The sequence below is a fragment of the Chelonia mydas genome, chromosome 3, assembly GCF_015237465.2.
Source record: "Chelonia mydas isolate rCheMyd1 chromosome 3, rCheMyd1.pri.v2, whole genome shotgun sequence".
In the NCBI taxonomy this organism is placed as follows: Eukaryota; Metazoa; Chordata; order Testudines; family Cheloniidae; genus Chelonia; species Chelonia mydas.
In genome coordinates, this window is record NC_057851.1 from 12,734,321 (window position 1) to 12,761,071 (window position 26,751).

General features: G+C 43.8%; 1 protein-coding gene and 1 long non-coding RNA gene across 3 annotated transcripts in view; one reads left to right on the forward strand and one right to left on the reverse strand.

Moving 5' to 3' along the window:
* On the reverse strand, positions 1-18,959 carry LOC119565733. Its single transcript, XR_006289321.1, has 4 exons — positions 18,667-18,959; positions 15,615-15,703; positions 13,575-13,645; positions 1-88 (listed from the first exon to the last, which is right to left on the reverse strand). It is a non-coding gene; the product is annotated as an uncharacterized LOC119565733 (long non-coding RNA).
* RHAG (Rh associated glycoprotein) overlaps positions 11,297-26,751 on the forward strand; it is a 26,331-nt gene continuing 10,876 nt past the window's right edge. The window contains exons 1-5 of one of the 2 annotated variants that reach the window (XM_007061714.4): positions 11,297-11,539; positions 21,712-21,895; positions 22,826-22,976; positions 24,208-24,355; positions 25,157-25,320. In XM_007061714.4, the coding sequence (XP_007061776.1) occupies positions 11,395-11,539; positions 21,712-21,895; positions 22,826-22,976; positions 24,208-24,355; positions 25,157-25,320 (792 nt within the window). In that variant the 5' untranslated portion in view covers positions 11,297-11,394. Of the gene's footprint in view, positions 11,540-21,323; positions 21,379-21,711; positions 21,896-22,825; positions 22,977-24,207; positions 24,356-25,156; positions 25,321-26,751 lie in introns of those variants that run through there. The other variant, XM_027824205.3, reaches the window with a different exon arrangement.

Genomic DNA, 26,751 nt, shown 5'->3' on the forward strand with positions numbered 1-26,751 from the left:
TGGAGCAAACATGCACCTGTGCAGGAAAGTAGTGCTGCAGAGTAGTATTGATGAAGAGAGGCTTGGCTGTGGGGTCCCCAGAAAGCACCTGTGAAAAGAGAGGAGGAATAAACCAGGATAAGGCTGCCTCTGTGGCCAAGGGAGGGATCTAAGTGACAGCCAAGCGACACATGCAAACTAGCTTCCTATTTTACAGAAAGGTAGCTTGAAGCCTAGAGAAATTAAGTGACTTGCCCAGTGCCATGCTGCTAATCAGTGGCAGAACTGAAGCTAGAAGTCAGACGTTCCTGGGCCGAGTCCACTAAGTCACATTGCTTCTCGCAAGTAATCCTCCAAGACCAACAGCTCTCCATTCCCAAACTTAATTATGTAGTAAAAGGGACAGTCTTGCATCAGGAGGGAGGTGGGCTGGAAGACCTGATAGGTTTATTCCACCCCTAATTTGTATGATTCATTGTCTGTCATATTTCACAATACTTAAAAGCACTCCTCCATCCACAGCTTCTTATAGACCCGGCTGCTGCTTCTTGGCCGTGATTTTCACTGCCTGTTTCAGAACAGGACTTGACTCAGACGCTTTCCCCTGATGACATAAGGAGTTTCCCTGTCACACCCAACTGAAGAGTTCAGATAAGACTCAGCACGGAGGCTTGGTGGGGAACTAACTGGTACAGACGTTGTAACAAAGGAAACATAAGCCTGTAATTTTGCATGAGCACTTATGGCAAAGTATATGCTAGACTTTAGACCTGATTCTCGTTTACACTTAACCCACTTTACACTGCTCTGGCAATGTGAAGGGGCCTTAATGTGAGAGTCAGTTGTATTTTCACCCACTTTTAGGCCCCTTTCTATGACTAGAATGTTGCAAAGTGGCCCTTATGTAAATGAGAATCGGAGGTGTTATCTCTGGTGAACAGCTTGCTATGTCTCTCCCAGCAGCTTTGTGATACTCCTCTGCCTATGCTTTTGTTCTGTCTGCACAGTTCTAACCCAGCAAGAGCAAAATACAGGGCCGTGACCTCTTTTAATATTTGACAAAGGTCTAGGATCAGGTATCCAACAAACAGTAACAGAGGAGGAGGCTTGAAACGCCAGGAGCTTCTTTTCTTTAACGTGAATAAACATTTTCTGGAGCTGCAGTGTCAGGATGTCATATCCGTTATCAATATTTCTCAGGAATAAAACAGAAGGTTCCTGCTGTCATTGAAGTCAATGGTAACTGTCAATGACTTAGCTGGAAGCAAGATAATACTACCCAGCTGTTACATAAAAATGTTCAGCCGTAGATTCCAAAGAACTTTACAAAGGAGGTCAGTTTGATTGTTGGGAAACTGTCACCAGCCTGTGCCTCAATGTGCCCAAGGTCACCCAGCAGGCCAGTACCAGAGCCAGGAATAGGATCCAGATCTCCCCAGATCCCCAGTGCTCTATCCACTAGGTCATATTGCCTCATGTTGATATGCTGAAATGCTAAATGTGGGTCTCAAATGCATGACGTGTCCTATGACAAGGCGCCGCTGACAGCTACAGGTCCCAGCTTCCAGAGGCTGGAAATAACCTGAAGTGATTTAAGTCCTTCCTCTCAAACCCAGCCCAGAGACTAATTAAGGTCAGCTGTTCTTCCAGAGCCCTCACCTGTGGAGTCCCACAAAGGTCAGTCCTGTCCCTGTTCTTATTCAGCATCTACAGGAAGCCTCTTGAGAGCTGGCTGACACCCAGCTCTGTACCCCGTCCCTGAATGCCTAATTGAGGTTAGCACCTGGGTGAAGAGTAGCTGACTAAAAATGAGCCCTGGCAAGCGGGAGGTGATGCTGGTACGAAGAGAGAAGCAGGTGGAAGAACCCTCTTGAATAGCATCTAAAGATGCTAAAGGGCACTGTAGTCCAACAAACACAGACATAACAAGCACCAGTGGCTGGAAGTTAAAGCCAGACAAATTCAAATTAGAAATAAGGCACAAATTTTTCACAGTGAGGGTGACAATATTGGAACAAGCTCCCAAGGGAAATGGTGGATTCTCCAGCTCACAATGTTTTCAAATCAAGACTGGATACCTTTCAGGGAAAGATGATTTAGCCAAACCCATGTTACTGGGCTCAATGCAGAATAACTGGATGAAATTACATGGCCTGTATTACGTAGGAAGTCAGACTAGGTTATCTAATGGTCCCTTTGAGACTGAAATCTATTAATCTCCTTCAGATTGCTGGGGGAAGTGCTTTTACTCTAATCAAGAAATTACTTCTACAGGCTCAGAATGGAGAGAGAGATTATTTCTGTTTTTTAAAGAGGAAGCATTCAGATACTTCCATGATAGTGGCTCCATATTACTTAGATTAAAGGAAGGTGGGGGGAGAAGAATAGCTCAGCGGTTTGAGCATTGGCCTGCTAAACCCAGGTTTGTGAGTTCAATCCTTGAGGGGGCCATGGAGGGATCTGGGCCGAAAACTGGGGATTGATCTTGCTTTGAGCAGAGGGGTTGGACTAGATGAGGTCCCTTCCAATCCTGATATTCTACGAAATAGCAGTGTGTTTTCAGGGAGGCCATGGTTTGTGTTTATCCATCAAACAATAGCATTTCTCTCCATTTGTGTGGAGGAATCTGACTTTGGTGATATCTTCCCTGTTAAAAATATAAAAGGAAATATACTGGAGGGTAGTTTGGTACTCATCTGTCTGAGGAAACAGGAATCCAGATTCAATATACCTTTCCTTTCCAGGCCAATTGAGTTCAGGGAAGCTGCTGAAGTGAATGAGTGAAAGAATTGCCTATGATCTCTTGAGCCTTGTATCTTAGTCTGAGCAGGTGTTTGTGGACTCACTGGATGATAGTAGGGTTAAACAAAAATTGGAAATAGTTATTTCTCTGATAAAATGTCTATTTTCTTATGTCACACAAGAGGGAAAAGGGATCAGGGCTTGAGTCATGCCGAAACGCTCCAAAAAGCTGTTCTGGCACTTTTTTCAGGAGCCAGAATGGTGTTCTGGTACTTCTGGTGCTATCACTCAATTACTGGAAGTGACTTTTGGCACTTTGTTTTTTTACTACTCAAGCACTGAATGTGATAAGTGTGGAGGTTTCCTCAAATAACAAACGAGCTCTCAGAGGATACGGTCAGGGTGATCCAAAGAACATACGTGTCACAATTGCAGGGCTATTTGCACCTCAATCCCTTCTCTGCTCTCTTTCAGCGCACCTGCTCAGGTGTTAGGCCTCTTGCCATTACCCGTCTCAGGGATTCTTCAGAGGTGCTGGAACTAGTGGTGCGGGGGGTGCTGCAGCACCTCCTGGCTTGAAGTGGTTTCCATCATATACAGGCTTTACAGTTTGGTTCAATGTCTCTCAGCACCCTCACTATACAAATGGTTCCAGCACCACTGGTATTCTTCCACTCTTAGACCAGGGCCTGTGTTTTCCTTCTGTAAAGGTTGTTTCCATCTTGTTTTAGTATTCAGTAATGTTGTTCATGCAAAGTCTAACTTTTCAGTCAACATCTTAACTTTTAGACCTGCCTTAATTTCCCTCACCTCGTGGCTAGTGTTTCTTAAATAGGAACAGTCTTGTTAAGAAGGGGTAACCCTAACATGACTCCTGTCTGTATATGCGACTATTTATTATATCATATAGATGGCTCATAGAGCCCTGAGCATTTCATACAGATAGGTATTATTTTGCAGAGGGCATTAAAATTGTACACAATTCCCACTATTTCCTATTTCTCTTATTCTGGCCTGTTTGGGGGTCTGGAGGAGCCAGCCATCACATACTTTTAAATATTCCAGCTTTAGTGCCAGTGGTTACATAACGGATATTTTCAAAGGCAGTTACACAGCATGCCATGTGAAAAAAAACATTCTCTCCTGCTTTACATTTTATGGAAAGGAAAGATACAGCTAAAGTCTCAGCTTGACAGCCCCCACAGTTGAACTGGCTCACAGGGTTAAGCACTTGGATGATTCACTTTGAACTTAACTTTTCCTTTTTAGAGCCCCATCTCTCAGTGCCTCTTCCCCACCTACCCCCCAGGTACAAAAGGTTCCAGTCAGAAAGCCTATGTAAAATTGCCATCATTTTGTTTCAAGACTCCCAAAAGAACAGCAGTGTTAGATTATTTCTGGAGCACAGCATTACAGAACGTGACTAAGAGTGGATGAGCGGGGCATACATTACTGGCCAATAAAACGATAAAATGGTGCATGTATTCCTTCACAAGATTCCCAGATGGAGACCTCATGCTTGACAATATGCATAGGTTCTCCAGACACATTGTTTCTGCTTTGTTCTCCCAACACTCCGTTTATGCGAGATGCCAAGGCTACTGTCTGCCTGTCATTTTAAATTGTGCCAACTCACAACAACAGGATGGTTTTCTCAATGGAAGACGTGTGTGGAAGACTGCAGTGGAGTTACTCCTGATTAGCACCAGTGAAAGTGAAAAGAGAATCAGGCCCTCACTTTTTCTAGGATTAGCAGAGAAGTGAGCCAGCAATAATCGTGTTTTATATTGTTCCCTCTTCTAGGCATCCTAGTGCATCCTCTGTCCTTGTGACTATCTTTTAAATTGTACACTCTTTGAAACAGGGACAGTCCTCATTTTGGGTCTGATGCAATGTTCATGAAGTCAATGGATGTCATTCGTTTGACCGCTGGGAACTTGGTCCTAGTCCCTGGGTGTCTAGTGGAGCACCAATGGCACAAACCTGAATTGGCTGTTGCTTGCTTGATGCTCCAGCTCCTCTCTACGTTTTTTTCTTGATGATTCTCTCCAGCCACTTCATTGTGTGATCCATTAGCTCGATAGGTCAGTAATTACTACATTCTTTCACATCTTCTTTACACTTGAAGGTCAGGACCGATGTGCTGCCTTTGTCTACTCATCAGGCATTTTTACAGTCTGGAGACATAAGCTGAAAAAGTTTGACATCTTCACCACTCCTTCATCACCTAACGCTTTAAAGGCGTTGACTGGTAAACTGCCTTCCCATGTTCCATCACCTTTAGTGCTGTCAGAGCCTCCACCTGCTGGGGTGATAAGTTGTGTGATGTTGTACATACTTCCCTCAATGGTTTTTTTTCACGTTCTCTCCATTGACATAAAACAACAGCCACCTCCTAATGATTTCACTGTCTTTCACCAGCACTCCTCTGTTTTCATCTTTGACACACTTCATAGTTCCCTAGTCCTCTGTGCTTCTTTCCCTAATTTTGGCTAATCTATATATTCCTTTTCCTCCTTTCCTCATGAATAGTCCTGCATATAAGATACCTGACCTTTAGCTTCCACCCTTACTCTTTTCACAGTTTTCTTTACCAGCTTGTATTCCTCATAACTTTCCGCTGTTCTCACTTTCTGCCATCGCATAAACGTTTCCTCCTCCTTCCTTGCTGCTTCCTGTACATCTGTTCTCTCCTTCTGTTTAGCCACAGACTGCTTGTAGACTTTCTTTAATACGTTTGGATATTTTTTCTCACACCTTCTTGGTATCCTTGTGGTTGGTTTGGTCATTGTCCAAGCTCCACAGAACTTGATCATTAAATCTCAGACTAACTTCCCTATTGGAGAACCTCCACCGCTCTGTCCTTAGTTCCATAACTCATCTCTTCCCATGAAGAGCAATGTCTGTAAAGCACTGGTGAGGCCATTACTAGAATACTGTGCCTGTTGGTGTCCACACGTCAAAAAGAATGTTGAAAAATGGGCAAGTGTTCAAAAAGGAGCACCAGGCTGGAAAACAAAGTCTGGAAAACAAGCCTTATAGTGAGAGGCTTAAGGCGCTCAGTCTATTTAGTTCATCTAAGAGATGATTAAGATGCAATTTGATCACCACAGTCTACAAGAGCCTGCATGGAGAAGATATTTCTGACAGAGATTTCTGGAGCAGACGGCTCTTAAATCTAGCTGAAAAGGGCAAAATGAGATCCAATGGGGTTGTAAATCAAAACAAGACATATTCAGACTGGAAATAAGGAGCTGCTTTTTTAACCAAGGCTAATTAACCTCTGGAACAATTTACCTAAGGATGTGGTGGCTTCTCTATCACTTGACTGCCAGATCCAGTCTCCATTTAAAGATGTCTTCTGTCAAACAGACATTATGGGCTTGATACAAAAATCACCAGGTGAAATCCCCTAGACTGGGTTATTCAGGAAATCAGACTAGATGATCATACTGTTCCCTTTTGGCCTTAAAATTTATAAATCTATGTTGCATGAAAGCTCCATAATGAACTCCTGGCATCCATCCTATCTCCTGTCTCCATTCCAAACAATCCAGCCTCTCATTTATTAAATCTTCTACAGAGGCTGACTTTCTCCCAAGCAGCAAGCTTCCACTCTGCTGCAGAAGAACAATTGGAGGATAAAGTGATTGTGTTCATGGCTTTAAAATGTTTGGCATATTGTACTGTTCACAAAGGGTGCCTCCAGAGCCCACTAGAGTCAGTGGGAGTCTTTCCATTTAGTGGGCACTGGATCAGGCCCTTATTTCACATCACATTAGAAGTGACTTCCCTCCCCCCGGCCCCCAGAAACATGCAGTTCACTTCATGCTCATGTATCCGTGTTCCTATCTCTGCTGCCCTCACAGTGTATATGGAGAGCTCTTTAAGCAGATCCAATACTGAGTTAGGCCAGAATTCAGGAGAGGACTTCAGCATGTGCTTAAAGTTAAGCACATGCTTGAACCTCATTGATTTCAAGCACGTGCTGAAGTGCTGTCCTTCCAGAATCACGCCCTCAATGTGCAGTAGAACCTCACTTATTCAACCATCGTGTATCAGTTAAATACAGAGGTGACATGAGTGATGTGTCACTCTCCCTCCAGACATCACACACTGGAGTGTATAGAAAGAGATCACAAAAGAAATGTTCCCCTGACTATAGGGGGAGCTGGCCTAGTGACCGCTGCATAAAGCGTTACGAATTGCCATTTCCCTTCTCTCACTTGTGCTCCTGCCACAGGAAATTTCCACTATCACTGACCAGTTCAAGGCCATCCCCAACTCAGCAGCGGATGCTGCTGCCAGAGCAGGAGCGGGAAACTGGCTGGGCTAAGCTCCCGCTACCTGTAAATCCCCATGGCCTATCTGCCCTCCTCCTTTCAGAGGGGCAGGTGGTGCGATAAAGAAAGAGAAACAGGCCATGTTTCTCCGCAACCACTCCACAGACACAGCATGTGGTGCCAGTGGCTAATCCCCACTCTGAGAGCAATACGTGGGGCAGGAGCTCTTCCAGCACCAGGAGTGGGACAAAAGAGAGAGCACCAGGCTGGGCTGCCCCCGGACAGCCCCCAGCAACACAGTCTGCACTCAAGGAAAACAACCTTCTCCTGCTGGTAGCTAGCCTTGTTAGTGCTGTAGCTCAAATAGTAGCTGTGCATGCTGAAAGTTCAGGGTTTTAACCCTAGGGATGACTTTATGAATGGGAGGGGTTTTATGCGTAACCGTAAATATATATTTGTTTGTTTTTTAAAAGAAATCTAGGAAATGATATGCAAAATCCCCTTCATTACAAGAACTTTATTAAGGTTGCAAAGCCCAACAGTTGGAAGTCAAGCTATGCCAGATTTATGCTTGCCCTTGTGCATATGCATTTTGATACAATTCTTGTTTCAATGTTACAACGCCTGTTTTAAAGCACGTTTCTCATTCAATGCACAGGCTGGACACAGAAGGGGCCAGAATTAAGGTTTGCATAAGCAATCGTAAATCTGGCATTTACTAACTTGCAAGTGCTTGACTTTGCAACCTAAATAATGTTCTTTTCACATGTTTGTGTGTGTGTGTGTGTGATTTAATATGTAGGTTCACAATAATATGTACTAGCAGAATATTGGAAAATCCTTAAATTTCAACCCTGGTTAAATTAATCAAATCTGATCGATATTTTTCAAATAAATTCAATAAATGGCACTTTTAATAAATAAATCATAACCAATAGCTTTTTTCCCTTTGAAAGAATTTAGCAATCACAAAGATTGTAAATATTGAAAATGAGACGTTAGCTAGAGGAAACACTTAAATAGTAACTGGATGTATTTAGTGTATGAATTAGAAGGGGAAATGGCCTTCATTTCAGAATAAGTGAGAGATTCGCATACAATATATGCTTAATAAAAAGTGAACTTTGCTCTCAATTTCATAATGCTGGTTTTCTTTGATTCTTTCCTTACTGGAGCAATTAAACATGCCTCTGAATGGCTCTTAATCCTCTCTCTCACTAGGAGAGTGGGGTCCCGGCTTCCTACAGCAACACTGTAGTTCCTGATTTCCCCCTCTTCCCACCATGATGACCAGTGGGTAATCAACAATGTTCAGCTTCTCGTCTTTGCACCATTAAAATGAAACAGACGGTCATTCATACCATAAAAGGATGAATTTGTTCAACCTAGCTATGCCACACTAAAGTTTAACTCTGTTATAGCCTCATGCCCTTTTCTTTACGCCACTTGTTTTCAGTACCAGGGCCACAGATCAATTTTCCATGTCCCCAGTTGGTGGCTAAGATCACTCTAAATTAGGCCCACCCTACAGCATAGTTACAGCCATGGACTCGTAATCAGATGGTGATATTCCTCTGAGAAAATTCCATCACTCAGAGATGTTGTATCCAGACAGCAACTTTTCCCCTCCCACAAGCACAATCTGACAGACCTGCTGATATCTGAAAACTGAAGAGCCTGAAGATTTTATTGCTTTGATGTGACATGCCACATTCATTATTTACTACGATCATTTCTGCAGACTTGATCAGCAGCACTTTAGAAAGTGGTCAGCTTTTAAGCTTGATTTCCTCAAAGCTTTAAAGAGTTTGCAGAGAAGCAGTGGATATTAATGGAAATACCTTTCTATGTAATATTGTATACACCTCTACCCCGATATAACGCGGTCCTTGGGAGCCAAAAAAATCTTACAGCGTTATAGGTGAAACCGCGTTATATCAAACTTGCTTTGGCCTCGAGCATTTCCGTTATTAATAGTCACTTCCCGCCCCCTGACTGACCCCTCAGAACTCCCACGCCCTATCCAACGCCCCCGTCCCCTGACTGCCCTGACCCCAATCCACACCCCCGCCCCCTGACAGGCCCCCCAGGACTCCCACCGCCTATCCAATGCCCCCATCCCCTGATCGCACCGCCCCCAGAACCTCAGAACCATCCAACCCTCCCATCCCCTGACCACTCCCCGACACCCTCTGCCCTTTATCCAACCCCTCAGCCCCGGCCCGACACCCTTAACATGCCACTCAGAGCAGCGTGTCGGAGCCTGGTGGGCTGATCCGCCAAAGCGTGCAGCCCCGCCCCCCAGAGCGCTGCTTTACCGCATTATATCCGAATTCGTGTTATACTGGGTTGCGTTCAGTCGAGGTAGAGGTGTATTATATTAGTGAAAAAGCACTCTGCAGAGCAATAAGAGCTTTTCTATTTTCTTGCTGATTCTGCTGCTTTGGTCTTTATTCTGTAAAGGGCTTAAAAGCATGCTCAGTTTTAGGCCCATATCCAACATGGGGTTAAGTGTTAAAGGTTAAAGCTCAACACGGAGTTAAGTGTTTTGCTGGATCGAGGCCTTTACGTCTGAGGAGCTCAACTTGAACAGCTGCTACACTGTGCAGAGTAAGAGGAATCATCTAGTTTTTTTAAGTGGGCATTATTTGGTTAAGACATATTCTGCTCTTGGTCCGCCAAATGCTGACGGCTCATTCAAGTGCCATGTGATAGTACTGATCTTTCATCAGTGTTACAATTTCTGTGGTTCAAATAAAGTATTAAGCCTAACTCCACTTTCCCCCAAACAGATAGTTTAAGGGGCACTCAGACGTGTTAATTTGGTCCAAAATGCACATTTTGAATAAAAGAAAAACAACAAGAAGGTTTTTTTTCCAAATCAAAGACCAACAAAAATTTTTGTGCGTGTGTGTTTAAAACATTACATATGGCAACAGGAAAACCCCATTCCTTTGATGTGATTGCAAGCCAGACATTGCAGAATTGTTATAAAGCAGGAGATCCTGGAAATATAATGGACTGGTATCAAAATATAAACTGAAGTAACAGAGATATTCAAACCGCTTGTTTCAAATCGTGCAACAGGGCTTCATGCAGGAGCAGTGGTGCATCCATACAGATCTAATTGTTTAGTCAGGGCTGATGTTAACAACATTGGTGAGTTGATCCAGACTTTCTTTAAATGTGTGGATTGTCATTTTCAGCCTATAGGTTAGTCAACAACTGTCACGTGTTGTTATTGCTGCACCCTTATTGGTGGACTGAAAACAGGAGCATAGTGACTAGCAACTCACAAGTAGGGAACTTCCTGGGTTGAATTTTCATCCAAATAAAAGTTTGCACTAAAATCCATAAAACTTTCAGGACTGGCAAACAGTTTCACAAATACTCCAGTGGCTGTCTGAATACTCTTGAACTGGTATATTACCCCCTCAAATCTTTCTGAACCTCAAACTTTGTTCTTTTATCTATATTTTTGCTGTTCCAACAGCTTTACTGACTGATCTATTTTCTCTGTCTGAGCAAAGAGAAACCCAAAAAACAAATAACTATAGATTCCTACATTGCAAAGCCAGAAGGGATCATTGTGATCATCTAGTCTGACCTCCTGAATAACACAGACCACAGAACATCCCCGAAATAATTCCTGCTTGAACCAGAGCATAATTAACCTAAATAGTGAAATGTAAAGTACAGTTTTAAAAATCTTTTGGTGTTAGTAATCTAAGCCTTATTTGTAACTAATAAAGACATTGGTGATTTTTAAAAAATATGGTATTTAACCTCTTCCCCTTTAAACAATTATTCATTCAAAAGATTTTCTACTTAATTCTTGTATGTTTTAGAGATTGTAAAACAGAACCAAGGGGTGCTTCTTAGACTTAGTAAAACCAATTCTCTGTGCCAAGCTAGTCCTAGTGCTAAGGGTTAAGTGGTTTCTCATACTTCATACCAGATAAAGGGGTTTTTTTCCATCTTTTTTAATGAGAGCAATTTATATCTTGGTGAAATGACTAAGTACTACTGCGTTTTGGAGTTGATAGCTATGTGCACCAGATTTCCAAACTGCTGTTTTCCCTTTTTTTTTTTTTAAAGTACCATAGTGACAACATTATCTATTACTAGAAAAGGACTAGAAGAGAAACTTTGCACTATAAATTATATGAAACATGTAAGTTACCTGGCTTGTTTTAGCATTAAATAACATTTCATACCCAGAAGCAGCCTGTGGAATAGGAATCGACTAACTGAACCCTATTACTCCCCTCCCTTGCTGGGTGTGACACTTGGGCCAGTCTCTCTTCTTGGCAGTATCATCCAGCCCCATTGAAGGCAAACAGCAAACTTCTCTCTTTATCAAGCCCCTGCAGCCTTGAGCACTCTCACTATGCCTTCAGCCTTTGCTACCAACATGAGGTTCAAATTCTCTATCCTGGCAATTTTTCTGGAGGTGTTAATTATCATTTTATTTGGGATATTTGTAAGATATGAAAACACCCAGCCCACCACAAAGGATATATTTCTATATCCATGTAAGTATTATTGTTTATATAGCAGGGTAAGATTTGCAGAAGCTTAGGTTGCAATAGACCTTTGAGTGATCACTAGCATTGTGCGGGAATTCAGGCTCGTATGTTAAAATTAATTGTATTGCTGCTTATCAACCCTTCTGTTCTGTTTATTCTATAACTAACGGCACCAGGGATTGGGCAGGGTATGCAGTTACCACTAACCAGAATTCTAGCCCTAGTTCAAAGGGTTCCACTTGCTGAATCATGGTATTTGGGAACGTTATAACATACGATCCTTATGCATTTTTGTTTGTTACGCTGTAAAAGTTTGAAGCTGTTTTGGGAGGTTCTTTTGCCTGGACAATAATATTGCTGGTTGCCTTCTGTTTCTCCTCTCACGAAGAGCTGATCCATCCATGGGAATGAAGTAATCGCAAGGACACTTTACAAATGGGGATAGTGTGATTTGCTGAGATCAATTGAGATATTATTTTCTGAAACTGCCATCTCAACATTTTGTTTATTTTTGACTAAAAGGGCCTTAGTGTGGTAAATGTTAGGAGGCATCATTCTTGGTGCATTATTTCAACTGCTCTTTCAGTGACTGTTACAGGCAGGACAGAACTATGGGCTCTTTTCATGGATTCCTCTTTCTTAGTCATGTGATGCTAATATGATGCTCACATAGTACATTCTCCCCGTGGGGGAGCCGGGAAAACAGTACATTATTCAGATGTGAATTGACCAACCTAGAGGGTCAAAGTCAGCTGCATTGGGGCAACCCTAATGAAGTCAATGCAGGAGAGACATTGAGAGAAGAATTTTGCCCTGAGTATTCTCCTTGAAACAGAAATACAGGAGTTTCCATCCTAGAGCAGAGCAATGGCCCATCTAGTTCAGTCTCCCATCTCCTATCTAACTGTATATCAAGTGTTTTTTAATGAACCCATCACTGATATCTAAGCACCAGGGGCCTGATCCAAAGAGCACTGAAGTCTGAGAGTCTTTCCATAGACTTCAAGGGGCCCCTGAAATCTCAGTGCCTGCAGCTAAGCACCTAATCCTGAACCGTACCGGACCCAGGGGTGGAAAAAGGTGGTGTTATACCACCTGGGTCCTCTCCCAATTCTCTGAGCTGCCAGAGCCTTGCTTGGACCCTACCGTCAATTATGGCAGCTCTGAGGCTGCTCTACTTTATATAGGCTGGTAACTCATCCAAAAAATGCTGTTATGTCCACCAGGGGTTGCCAGAGTTCAGTAGTGCTCCAGCCGTACTTCCTCTCCTTGGCAGGCCCCCGGCGTGCGCCATACAGTGGGAGGCCTGAAGGAGATAGTGTAGAGCCAGGAATCCCCAGCTACCCATTCTAGGCAGCTTTATGGTCCCTTTGTACTGCCAGAGTGATCTTTGGGCCAAGGATCAGACCTAGGCCTGATTCTCCACTGCCCAGCTCTTTGTGTAGCCATTTATACCCGTGCAAAGCACGGGTTAAATGTTACCATTCTGATTTGATATTGTTCAGCTCTTACCTTGCACAGGAATAAATGACAGGTACAAGGCCATGATGAATCAGACATACTACCATGTAATACGTGTGCTCATATACTGTACTATATAATTGGATTGTAATAGTACACACAGATTTAATATATTATGTAAAAACTCTTGTATGGATTTTCCTTACAAGTTATAAGACTACTCAGCATTATCCTAGCTCCTTTCTTCTGTGGCTCTCTAAAGCACCTTACAAAGAAAAGTGGAATCAGACAGAGGGCAAGTGACTCATGCAAAGTCACACAGAGAGGCAATTGCAGAGCTGGGGTGAAAACCCCGATCTCCTGACTCCATGCTTCCTCTCCAATATGCCTAATGGCCAGTGAATGTATCTTCTGATTTGCACACTATATTGGTCAGAACTTCAAGTGAGCATTGTGTGAAAAGCCTGTAAGCCCTGGGTCTTAGGAAGCTTGTTACTTATGAAGGAGAAAACTGCAGTAGAAGAGCACCTCTGGCAAACTCAGAGGGAGTGTGTCAAGTTGGAAAAATGTAGTAACCTACCTTCAGCTAGAACCATAGGGAGTATCATTATTGTCCTTATTAATCATTAGTATCATCAACTTTTGTAGCACCTAGAAAACACAAAGCAGATAATTTTCTGCCTCAGAGCTCACACACGAGCTATGTTAGTATTAGTTAGCCCCTTCTCCCTCCCCCACCGATATTTTTTGGCTAAATGTATTTGTTGAACCTGGCCTTAAACTTAGACTGTAAACTCTTCAGGGCAGGGACAGAATCTCACTACATATGTACAGCACCTAACACAATGGGGCCTTGATATGCTTCAGGGCTTCTAGATTAGTTTAATATAGATATTAATCAGATCTGCTAGTGTGAACTGCTGCACCTGTCTGGAATCCCATTGGATCTGCCTGAGGATATGAGGTAGAATAAGTTATTATGCATCTTTATTACCTAAACTGAGGGAGCATGTATGGTTGGGTTGGCTCAAACATTCCTTTTTCCTGTTGCTTTTGGTTTTATACATTAAAGTACAGACATGCTCGTTTCTGCAAGTGATGCCGCAGAAGTGGAATTTCAGAAGTGATTGGAATGAGGTGATGATGGAGACTTGTCTAATTGATTTTGGGATGGTGTTCCAAGCGTAAGAGCTTGCAGAGAAGGAGGAGGGGACAAAGGGGCTATCAAGTCTGGCATCCTAGATGACACGGAGAGGATGTAGGAGCGGAGGAAGGACATGAAAGCAGAGCAGGCCCATGACATTGGCAGAGGCCCCATGACATAGGGTGTTGAAAGCAAGGATAAGAAGTGTAAGTCCCCATAGTGCTAAGTGCTGTAGAAACTCTTCCTACAGCTCCTAGCAGAACCCCTTTGGCTGGGGGCTGGAATTGGGGAAGCACAGAACTACATACAGCTTCCCCGCACAGGGGAATTTTCCCCCAGTTATTTGCAGCACCTTCATGGCCTCTATTTGCTATTGAGCAGAGTATAGGGCAGTGGTTCTCAAACTAGGGGCGCCACTTGTTGAAGGCCGGGCCGGTTTGTTTACCTGCTGCGTCCACAGGTTCGGTTAATCGCAGCTCCCACTGCCTGACCAATGGGGGCTGCGGGAAGGGCGGCCAGCACATCCCTTGGCCTACACCGCTTCCCACAGCCCCCATTGGCCTGGAGCGGTGAACCACGGCCAGTGGGAGCCATGATTGGCCGAACCTGTGGATGCGGCAGGTAAACAAACCGGCCCGGCCTGCCAGGGGCTTTCCCTGAACAAGCAGCGCCCCTAGTTTGAGAACCACTGGTATAGGGTCCTAACTCTACTTTAAAGGCTCTAGGGAAGATCCTCAGCAGGTGTAAATTAGTTTGGCTATGTTGATGCCAGTATTTATGCAACACTGTTCTCTCATTGGTCTCAGTTGAAGTCACTATTATTTATTTTACACCCCAGAGAATCCCTATGGGACTGACACATTTCCTGCACGGAGATCAACAATCATGCAGAGCAACCCAACAGTGGAACTGCTAAATCAGCATTGGGTTGCACTGGCAGAGTTGCGTGTGGTGGCTTTGAACAGCACCTGCCTGTCTCATGCCTTTCTCAAGATACTGCTCACAAGCTCTGTATTTCACAAGCCCCTTAGTATCCCTCCAAAACAGTACAGAGCCCTGTACATACCCCAGATGAAGTTCTACATGAAAGAAATGGTCCAGAAGTATGGGCTGGTGTGGGTCAGCTTAGCACCATTGACTTTTGGGAGGTGTTGGCCCCTATCAGAGGCTTGATGAAACAGTGGTCCAGCCCAATCTGGTTTTAAATTATGCAGACCCTGGGTTTCTTACACCTCTCCAAGGGGAGGAACCAAGGGAGGGCAGTGTTGAGGTGGGGACTGCCCCGGAATCTCACAGACCTTGCGAATCATTGCAATGGCCGTGTCTGCAATAGGAAAATGGGTAGTGTTTCAAACACATTTTTATTAACAATTTTGAATGATTAATGTAATTAGTAGTCAATGTGCTTATTTAACATTAACACGTTTTAATGAATAAATTTTAACAGTGGGGGCAATTAACCATTGAAATAATTACCCGAGGATGTGGTAGGGTCACCGTCACTTGGAATCTTCAAATCAAGACAGGATGTCTTTCTCAAAGGTATCTCAGAAAGATGCTGTGGGCTGGAGACAGATTCTGGGTGAGATTCTCTGGCCTATGCTATGCAGGAGGTCAGATTAGACAATGATATTGGTTCCTTTTGGCCTTAAAATCTATGAATTGACAAAATTTTAAATACGGCTTTGAACCTAGTGTAAAAAAGGCGAGACATGCTTAAAACGTGTCAGATAGTCATGATCAACCTTTAGGAGGGCCTAGGATAAGCACCAACCAGTTAACGTGTTTTTAAACACAATTGTGCCTGTCCACACTAAGGGCTCGGGGGAATTTTTTCAAAAACAGCTACATCCCATTTTCAAAAGAGACTTAGGAGCCTCAACAAAAGGCAATGTGACTTTAGGAACCAGGGAGCCTAAGACAGTTTTGAAAATGGTACTTGGGCTCTTATGAAAATGTTACCCTAGATCAGCGTTTCCCAAACTTTTTTGGCCACGGAACACTTTTTAGCCTATTACGGAACACTTATGATATTATTTTGTAGTTGTTTGGTTTTCAAATAAAAAATTGCATTATTTATGCTCAAATATATTTTATTCTATAAAACAAAGCAAAAATACAAATTTAAAATAAATTGAACTAACAATTTCTAACTGGAAAGCACGTATAAAGTAGTACAAAAATCAAGTGCAAGAGTAAAAATTAAAAACAGTGTTCTACTTAAAAAAAACCTGTTTTTACATATACACAAACACCAAACAAATTAGATTTTTACTTGGAAAATCTATTTTTATAAACAGAAATACAAATTTGGATTAAATGGGATTGGTGTTTCTGCATTTTTCTATCACAAATTCGCTTAATATTAGTAATAATGCCGGAAAAAGAATTTTATGTTAAATTACAGTCATTCAAGAAGAGTTGTAAACTACGCTTCAAATATGCTAAATTTAAAATTAAAAAACAATTTAAAGACCCTTTTTTTTCGTTACAATTCTTTCACAGAGCACCTATTCACATCGTGCGGAACACCAGTGTTCCGCGGAACACAGTTTGGGAAACGCTGCCCTAGATCATGCTTAGCATCATTTTCATTAACACTCAAGAAAATGCAGTGCTTTTTCTAGCATAGACAGAAATGTAGGGCTGAAGGGACCTTGCAAGGTCATCAAGTCCAGCCCCTTGTGCTGAGGCAGGACCAAGTAAACTTAGATCATCCCTGACAGGAGTTTGTCCAACCTGTTCTTAAAAACCTCCAATGATGGGAGTTTCACAACCTCCCTTGGAAGTCTATTCCAGAATTTATTGTTGGAAGGTTTTGCCTAATATCTAATCTAAATCTCCTTTTCTGCAGGTAAAGCCCATTACTTCTTCTCCTACCCTCAGTGGACATGGGAAACAATTGTTCACCATCCTCTTTATAACAGCTTAACATATTTGAAAACTGTTATCTGGTCCGTCCCCCGTCCCCCCCCGCAGTATCCTTTTCTCAAGACATGGTGTACTGGGATGCTATAGGCAACATAATTGATTGTTTAGATTAAACAGACTTCTTTGTTTTGTTTCTGTGATGAATTAAGCAACTAACTACAAACAGTAGCAAGTAACAGTCTGATAGAACAAACCATAACCTCCGCCAGGAGGGGAAAAAATGTTGTTCAGGGCTGTTTCTGTGAGGGACATGATTACTGCCCTTGCTGTTTCTCAGGGGGTGTACATGGCTAGGTTGACTGCGAGTAGAAAAAATAAGCATTCAGTCATGTTGTGATGCAACTTTCCACTTCAGTGTGTCAAATTCACGTGGGATGTAACTCTACTGAAGTCAACGGAGTTCCACCAAGGGTTAAGTCTACTCTATCTTGTTACACCCTCGGTGAGTTTGACCAAAAGAAATGGAGACCTGCATGGCAAAATGTTTGAATACTTATAGAGAAGCTTCACATTCATTTCTGGGGAAGCAGAGCAAATAGGCTGTTTCTCTATAAAAGCCACGATGGATGTTTTTGTAGAGCTTTTACAGATTTATCCTCTGTACAGATTTCGTGGAATGGCTTTGCAAGGGTCATAACACTTAATAAACTTTGTGCATTGTTTTATGCTTACAATTTCAGGCCGTGATCCCACAAGCTGTTGGTTGCAGGGGTGGAGAATCGACAATAATAAAATATAATAATAATAATTAGTAATATCTGTAGAGCAGCTATAAACTTTTTTTCCTATTGATTTTGACCCTTGTTTCTCCAAATGAGGGGGAAATAGGAACTGTCACTTCATTTGATTATCTGGGCATATCATTCTGACATGAATCCAGAACCTATCAACTTACTTTTGTCTCTTTCATTCAAAAGAAAAGGTCAGCGGCCATCTGTGACTGAGGCCTTCTGGGCTGTTGTACCCCCTGAATCTGGGGAGAATTATTGCTCATGGTAGTTTGCTCTGAAAGATCCTGGTAATGTCATTTTAACTGAAGGATTAAGATCAGATCAGGCATGTCTCTGGTGCTGTGTGAGGTGTTTAATTTACTACCAATGTAACCCTTCTGCCCATCAGAGTTGGCAGCAACAAGGGCCGGGTTCAGTATCTAGGGGTTCCATTCCAATAACACAATGCAAAACCAGCTCGAGCCCCCACCCAGTGACCTGGGACAAATATATACCACCCCCGCGGGGCGCCTCCAAGAGGCACGACTTCTCCTCTCGCAAGCACAGAGTCTGAGTGTAGCAAAAACGCCTTTTAATAACAGAGAGAAACAATGTGGCATTATGTTGGGGAAACACCACCAACAGGATTCATAACACAACCCATGAGCAAAAACCCACCCCAAGCAAATTGGAGCGTGTCCTTTCCCTTGGGTTCTTGAGTCCAGCAACCCGAAATCACCCAAAGTCCCAAAAGTCCAATGGCCCAAAAGTCTCTGTCCCTGGTCAGGGCAGCCTCAGAGTTTGAAAGTTTATCTGCAGAGTTTTACCTCCCAACCTGGGTGGAAATGGGGCGGGGGGGGAAGGGGAAGAGGTAAGGGGCACCTTACATGATCTGAAGCTGACTGCCCCACAGCTCCATAGGGCTCCGCTCCGCTCCACCAGCCAGTCCACAAACTGCTCTGCGTCCCACAAGCAGCTCCCACCGTCCCATGAACTACTCCACCAGCCGGTCCACGAACTGCTCCGCTCGGCGTTCCACAAACAGCTCCTGCTGGCCCATGAACTGCTCCACCAGCCAGTCCACAAGCTGCTCCAGCTGTACCACAAACTGCTCCACAATATATCTTCAGGCTCCCCCACTACTTAACACAACACTCAGTGATTTCAGCTCTTAGTCAGTTTTTAGCTCTTTTGTGATTTCAGCTTGTAGTAGGGGAGCCTCAGTGCTGGTGCACCATTAGCCCAAAGTGAATTCAGCTCAGCAGCCTGTAACTAGACTCCTAATGGAATCAACATTAGCTCTTATATTCCACAGTGGAGAGAGGAGGAAGTGCAATTATGATATAAGGCTCTCACCAGGGGGCCCATGCCACCAAGTATAAATACCTGTCCCCAGCCTCTCTCAATTCACAGAGTTTTGGAACCCATGTTCCTTGCCTAGCGAGTGCTGCTTAGTTGATGGCGAGTCCCTCCATCATAACAAAAGGCCCAGTACAGTTCCAAGCACAGTTCCCATAATCAGGGTAATAACAATTTATTCTTCCTGCCCCAATAACAGAGACACTGGGGATCCCACAGCAGCCAAAGTGACCATTTGGGCAGCTATGGGCTCATGCTAGGCGGGATGGGTGTGCCTATGCAAATGAGATCAGCCCCTGAAGTTCTTTTCCACAACTTGCCACACCTCACCACCAGATGTCAGGGTGGAGCTCATCCTGACTCTGCTTACACTAATACTGGCAATCTGGTGGCCGCTGCTAGATTTCCTGTAAACAAGTGGGGAATGTTCCTCTAGGCTTGTTATTCAGCTGTGGAAGTTTCCACTGGAGAATGGGCCTGAAATTGTAGCTGCAGAAGCAGAGCCAACTATATGCAAAGAGTAGGGAGGATGCCTGCTCTGTCTTTGTAGTGGGACGTTCTGGAGATGGAAATCAACTGGAATCGTTTGGCGAAAGCACTCGGTGAAATTCTATGGCCTGTGTTGGGCGGAGGTCAGACCAGTAATCATAATAAAGGTCCATTCTGGCCTTAAAATCTATGAATTTATGAGCTTAATGTTTTGCCTGTAGGCGGTTAAGAGTGTGCTGCTGAAAGGAGAGGGACTTCAAAAGGATTATGAGCCGGAGAAATAGGCTTGATGACCAGCTCATTCACACCGAGGCCACAGAAAAGTGCTTATTCCATATGAAGTAAAGCATTTGGATCCTGTGGTTGAGATTTTCAAAGCTGAGTTCTAGGGGATTTAACCTCACAACTTCCACTGAAATATATAGGAGTCATGTAGTTAAATCTGCCAGCCAGCTTAGAGAATAACAACCTCTCACTAGTCCGCAGAGGAAAAGCATCCTCTAGGGTTTGTGTGTTTTCCATTGTGTTCCATGTGTATTTGTTAATTCTGCCATTTCAGTTTGGTGAGACATTTTATGTGTGAAACTATATTTGATCTTCTTTCATACTACCCAAGACCATCACTGCAGCCACCCTATCAAGCAGAGAGAATGCCCAGAGAACCTGTTCTTTATTTCCAGATGTTCTGTGAAACACAGAATGGATAAATATATTCCATTGAGATAACAGTATGATTCAGTGATAGTGAATTTTATATATGCTTTATACTATACACAGTCATACCCTCTAGGGTCATTTCAACTTGCCTTCTTATAAGGAAGGAAAATGTTTTTGTGAGCAAATCAAGATGAGCATTTTTTTGTTTGTTTGTTTGTTTGTTTTTTGAACAGGTTTCAGAGGTTTTTTTAAATCACAGTCAAAAATTCATCTGTAAATCAACATCACAACCCAACATGGAAAATCTAAGATTATTGTGTAACCCTTAAAAATAAATAGTAACCACAACCATGATTGTCAGAGAGGTTTGGGGGAGCAGTTCTGGGGTGGGGGAGCGGGAGATCCCATATTGATGTCAGGAGAGGATCCTATATTATAAAATAAATCTGAGAATGTCCAGTCTGAAAGATAAGGCTCTGCATATAATCTGCATATAGACCCCCATCCTGTGGTGAGAAGAGTGCAGGTCAACACTTGTGACCCATTGACTTCAATGGGGCTCCATGGAGGTGCTGGTGGTCTGCCTGTGTGCATTCCATGCAGGATCAGGACCATAATATGCCAGTATATATAAAATACATAGAACACTTTGATTAGGGACCTCATCTAAGTTTTTAATAAATATTGTTTGATTTTCAGTGTTCGCCAGTGTAACGTTGACGCATTTATCTGCAGGCACTAAGCAGGCTTTTCACCATATAATGGCTTTGACTTTAGATTTCAGTGTGAGTGTGAGAGTGTACTTTGCACTCTCTTGTGGCACAAGGTGGTAATACAGTCTTGATGGTAGTTCTAATAGAAAGTATGCAAATAATACTCGTGGAGAATGGATCTTCAAGCCAAGTATTCCGTTTACAATGTCCACTGTCCCTGTTTTTGCTGGACACCTGTATGTGACGAGTGTTGGGGAGACTGAATGAATAAGTTATTCCCTAGCAATTTTCTGACTAGGAAGTCCAACTCAGATTGAAAAATAAGTTGTTCATATTCATAAATGGATCCAGATCTTTTGGGCACAGAGCTCTCCTTGAGAGGTATGTAAGGCACTGTAGAAAAGTGAAGGGTTTGTTTGTTTGTTTGTTTTGGGGGGGGGGGTGGAATTTGTTTGTTAATTGGTAAATGTCTACATTAATATAATGAATTTAGGTTGCAATTTTTAATAACATTTTTAAAATAACATTTTCATTAACTGTAGTACAAAGATCTCCCCATCTTTCAGACAGAAGCCACCCAAACATTCTTGCTATTTATATCTTGGCTGTCAGCACTGATTGTGGTGTAGTTGTCTGCCAAACAGCTAGGTTGTAAAAGAATTGCCTATCCTTTCCCCCAAATACCTCCTCTTTATGGGCCCATGGTCCTTTCAGTCTTTCAGGATGTCCACGTGATGATATTTGTTGGGTTTGGTTTCTTGATGACCTTCCTGAAGAAATATGGATTCAGCAGTGTCGGAATCAACATGCTCATTGCTGCGCTTGGTCTTCAATGGGGTACCCTGATGCAAGGATTTTGGCACATGGAGGCACAAAAAATTAATATTGGCATCAAAAGGTAAGTGTAACTCTCTCTCAGGCCCAATGGTGTTCCCAGTTAATTTATCACCAAACATCCCCTGACTGCAATGGCGTGTGTGTGTGTGTGTGGAGCAGTCTTAAGAGGAGACACTGAATGCTACCCACCCCGGAATAGCCCAAAGCCTGGTGTTAGGATACTCACTGAGGAAGGGAGGAGATTTGTGTTCAAGTCCCTGATCCAGAGCTGGGATTCAAACCTCTGTCTTCCACATCCCAGACAAGTGCCCCAACCATCAGACCAATGGTTACAAGGAAGACACTTTTCTGAAATTTGCCTTTTCCGATTTGCTGACAAATTCCAAATATTTTTGGAGCCAAATATGCTTTCTGAGTTTTGTCCTGGCCAAACCCAAAATCAGTTGTTCACCCAGCTCTAGTCAACATACCTTTATTCCATTCCAGTAACCAGTTAACACTAACCCCCTTCCAACACCTACCCAGGCAAACCTATCTCTGATGATAATGGGAGGAAGGCACATATGGGGGAGTAGAATTTCAGAGCTGAGCTACACCATGTAACCAAGAGGAGAATCTTACCCAGAACAAGGGAGTTACTCATCTTACAGTTGCCTTTTGAAACATCAGCAATACTAATAAAATCAGATAATAACAATCTTCTTGTGTGTCCTCAATTGCCTTGTTTCATCTGACTTTTTCTTTGATTTCATCCTGCTTGGCAAGAATGCAGTCTGTGCATGTATGTAACCTTCCTTGGGACCCTCTATTTGTCCCACAGCACAGGGCCCCATGCTTTGAAACAGTCCTAAGAGTTTTTTATGTACAATTAGCAGAACTGATATCTCACTCTTCGAGTGTTCTATGGATTGTGTTGATACGAGTTTGGGATCCATTTAATTTCTCGTCATATTAAACTGGTTTTTGTTTCTATTTATGTTCTTAAATACAGTATGATAAATGCAGACTTCAGTACAGCAACCGTCTTGATTTCGTTTGGAGCTGTCCTGGGGAAAACAAGTCCAGTCCAGATGCTGATCATGACCATTCTGGAGATCACAATCTTTTCATGCAACGAACATCTTGTTGTGAAAGTACTAGGGGTAGGAAACATACATTTACTGAGAAGGAAAAGCTCCTAATATCTCCATTAGTTATAGCAAATCTGTGTGTGTGGAGAATTGTATTTCCCTTTCCTTTGCTCTGTCATAGGGTGAATCGAATCTCCCTCCTTCTTCTTCTTCATGTCTCCACCTGTCATCTCCTCTCCGGATATCTCATTGCTTAGCTTCAAACTCAGATACTGCTTCAGTGTGTGTGACACAACTTTGTGTTCCTCAACTCACTTGCCAATTCCTCTATCTTTCTCTTTGCTGACTCCTGGCTACAGCATAACTTGTGACTGCTGAATGCTTCAAAGTCCTCTCCTGACGTCCCTCCTTTGGGTAAAAGGTGCTAGTAGTATCTTGTATATGATTGACAAATGGCTTTCAAAGAACAATGAAGAGCAGCTGACTTCTAGGTCTAAAGGAATGATTCTGGTTTTCTGCATCAGAGAGCCCAGAGAACTGTTTTGAAAATAATGGCACCATCGACTTTTTGAGAGATAGTCTCATGCCCAGTATGAAACTTGCTCATCTGTATCTCCGGAGATGTCCTGACTTCTTTTCATTGTCTTTAGTTCAGACCTTACTTTGCTCTCAAGACAAGAAATCTTTGAGTCATCCATCCCTGATGCTACACTGTTTTTCCTCTTGTATCTCCCATGTCTGTATATATCTGCCCTGCATCTCCTCTAGAACATTGTACTGCCTGGCTAACAGTTGGCAGATAATTCTCACAGTTTATAATATATAAGGTGATTTAGAATAAACTAGGGATGCATTCGAGCCACAGAACTCCAATCCAAACCCAGATTTCTAACCCGGAAAAATCTGAGGGTGTTCTGATCTGGAGTTTTGATTCACTCACTAGTAAATGAGGAGCCACTTGAAATTTGGGACTGGGATTGTGTTACCCCTCCCAAACTTTAGGGATACTGGGAGCCAGAGTTTAGGTTTGGGTCAGTCTCTGTTAAACAACTGAACCGTGAAGCATTGTTAAAGATGGTCACTAGAAAGGTGCCTTGTTTAAGTGGTGGGTAAGAGTTACTGATCCCATTTTAATCTTTATTTGTGTCATTCTGTAGTAGCCTGAACTTCTAACTCTGGTCTCCACCATGGAAGGTGCACAACCAGACCCATCCAAATTCCTCCTTTATTAGAATCCTACTCCCTCCCTGTTCCCAGTACGGATGGTGCCAGTTTTAGCATTCAAATTTTTTCCCTGTTGCAGGCCACTGATACTGGAGCATCAATGACTATCCATGCTTTTGGAGCCTATTTTGGATTGTCTGCAGCGCGAGTCTTGTATCGTCCTGGTCTGAAAGAGGGACATAAAAATGAAGAGTCAGTCTACCACTCGGACATGTTTGCCATGATTGGTGAGTCAGAGAGGTGTACTGTCAAAAGAATGGAGAGCATGGGTCAGCTGTTCCTTCCTGCATCTGATCCATTGTAAATACTAATGTTGCTATATTAGAGATTTGTTGTTTCCTCCTTGCAGCATGCTGCTTTTCTTCTGCTGCAGATGTGTTTTCAATGCAACCTAAAATGTTTTGGTTTTTCATTGAAAAAAAAAAACCAGAAAATTTCAGTGATGGTTCATTTTTTGCAAAAAATTTCCTTTAGGGGAAAAAAGTCAATTTTCTGTCTCCCCCCCCCCCAAAAAAAAAAAAGGTTTCAATGGAAAAGTATCAACCAGCTCTAATTAATGAGTTAACATCCTGCTAAGTAGGTAAGTACTAGTATTATGCTCATTTTACAGCTAGAGAAACTGAGACAGAAAGAGGTTACAGGCCAGATTCTGCCACCTTTATTCATGTTGAGGAGTCTTTCTCTGCGGGTTTCCCTAGAAGTTACTTTGGGAGTAACATCCTGTTCAGGGTGACTGAGCATTGCAGAATCACAGAGAGTCTTTGGAAGAACTAGCACCTGAGCATCCTGAATTCCTGACCACTTCACAGGAAGGTAATGGAGCTCACGTGGGCTGGGGGTTTCTTTTGTCTTCTCTTTCATCTCTGGTGTCAAAAGCTTCTGGGTAATAGTCCATCATTTTTCCAATCATCTAATCCTTTCTTATTGCTCTTCCCAATTCTCCTGCTCTTGGCGAGCTCGTTCTGCTAAATGTAGTATCTAACATTGAAAACCCTCCTGAGATTTAATGTTTTTTTGCATTCATGCAGGTACCCTTTTCCTCTGGCTGTTCTGGCCCAGTTTTAACTCTGCCATGGCGCACGCTGATCTCCAGCAGAGAACAATCATTAACACTTACTTTTCCATGGCTGCATGCACACTCACAGCCTTTGCCCTCTCAAGCCTGGTCGAACACAGAGGCAAGTTGGATATGGTAAGAGTCACGTCAAAATCCCATGTCTGTCATTAAATCTATCACAGAGTGACAATGACAGAGGGCTGTCAATGAATGGGCTGGTTCAGAAAATATGAGCTAGCTGGAGCCTTTGCTCCAAACTCAGACTAAACTAGGACCCTGGTTTATGGTTCAAAAAAATTTAGGGTTGTATTGTAGAGTGTGTGTGTGTGTGTAACCAGTGGTGAGCTGGAGCCAGTTCACACCGGTTTGCTAGAACCAGTTGTTAAATTTAGAAGCCCTTTTAGAACCGGTTGTTCCGCGAGGGACAACCGGTTCTAAACGGGCTTCTAAATTTAACGGACCAAAAGTGGCGCCTTAGGTGCCGACTCCAGCCCTGGAGCACTCAAGGGGAAAATTTGGTGGGTGCAGAGCACCCACCAGCAGCTCCCCACCCCACCCCCGGCCCCAGCTCAACTCCACTCCACCTCCTCCCCTGAATGCGCTGCCCCACTCTGCTTCTCTGCCTCCCCCCCGTGCGGGAAGCCGGGGCAGGCTGAGAAGCAGTCTGCGGCTTCCCGCTCAGGCCCAGGGAGGCGGAGGTGAGCTGGGGCGGGAGGCGTGGGGGGGGCGTGAGGAGGGCCACCCGTGCTGCAGCAGGTAATCCGGGGGGGGGGTCGCGCAGGGGAACCACTCCCCGTCCCAGCTCACCTCCGCCACCCTCAGCCTGAGCGGGAAGCCACCGCCTGCTTCTCAGCCCTCCCAGGCTTCCTGCCAAACAGCTGATTCCACCAAATTTTCCCAGTGGGTGCTCCAGGCCCGGAGCACCCACGGAGTCAGTGCCTTTTGATGTAATCAGTAGGGGGAGCGGCCGCTCCTCCTGCTTCCCCCCAGCTACGCTCCCTCGCCCCTAGGAGCCAAAGGGACCTGCCAGATGCTTCCTGGGAGCTGTCCCAGGTAAGCACCGCCGGGACTCCCCACCTTGCCCCCCTGCAGGTCCCTCTGGCTCTTAGGGGGTGGGGTGGGCACCCACTATGGTGGCCCACGAGACCCTCCTGCCCAGTTCTGGGGCAGACAGGGGAGTGGGTTGGATGAGGCAGGAGTCCCAGGGGGCGGGGGTGGGCAATGACCCCCTCGTGGGGTGAGGAGGGAACCGGTTGCTAAGATTTTGGCAGCTCATCACTGTGTGTAACCCACACTGCTCTGTGCATGTTTCCCCTCCCGCTCTAGTGGCTGTGATCCATAGATATTTATGTGTCTGCTACAGCTCCCTGCTAGAGGAGTTAGTCCATTGACTCAAGCTGTAGTACTGAAGACCCAGGGTTAAAACCCAACTGTTGGTCCAACTGGGGTTGGCTACAGGGGTGGGCCGTCTGGGCGGGAAAAGCAAGGACCACATTGGGGTCAGTAACAAAGACAGTCCCTCCTCATGCCCTCTAGGGGTACATACCACCACCAGCAACAGCAGCC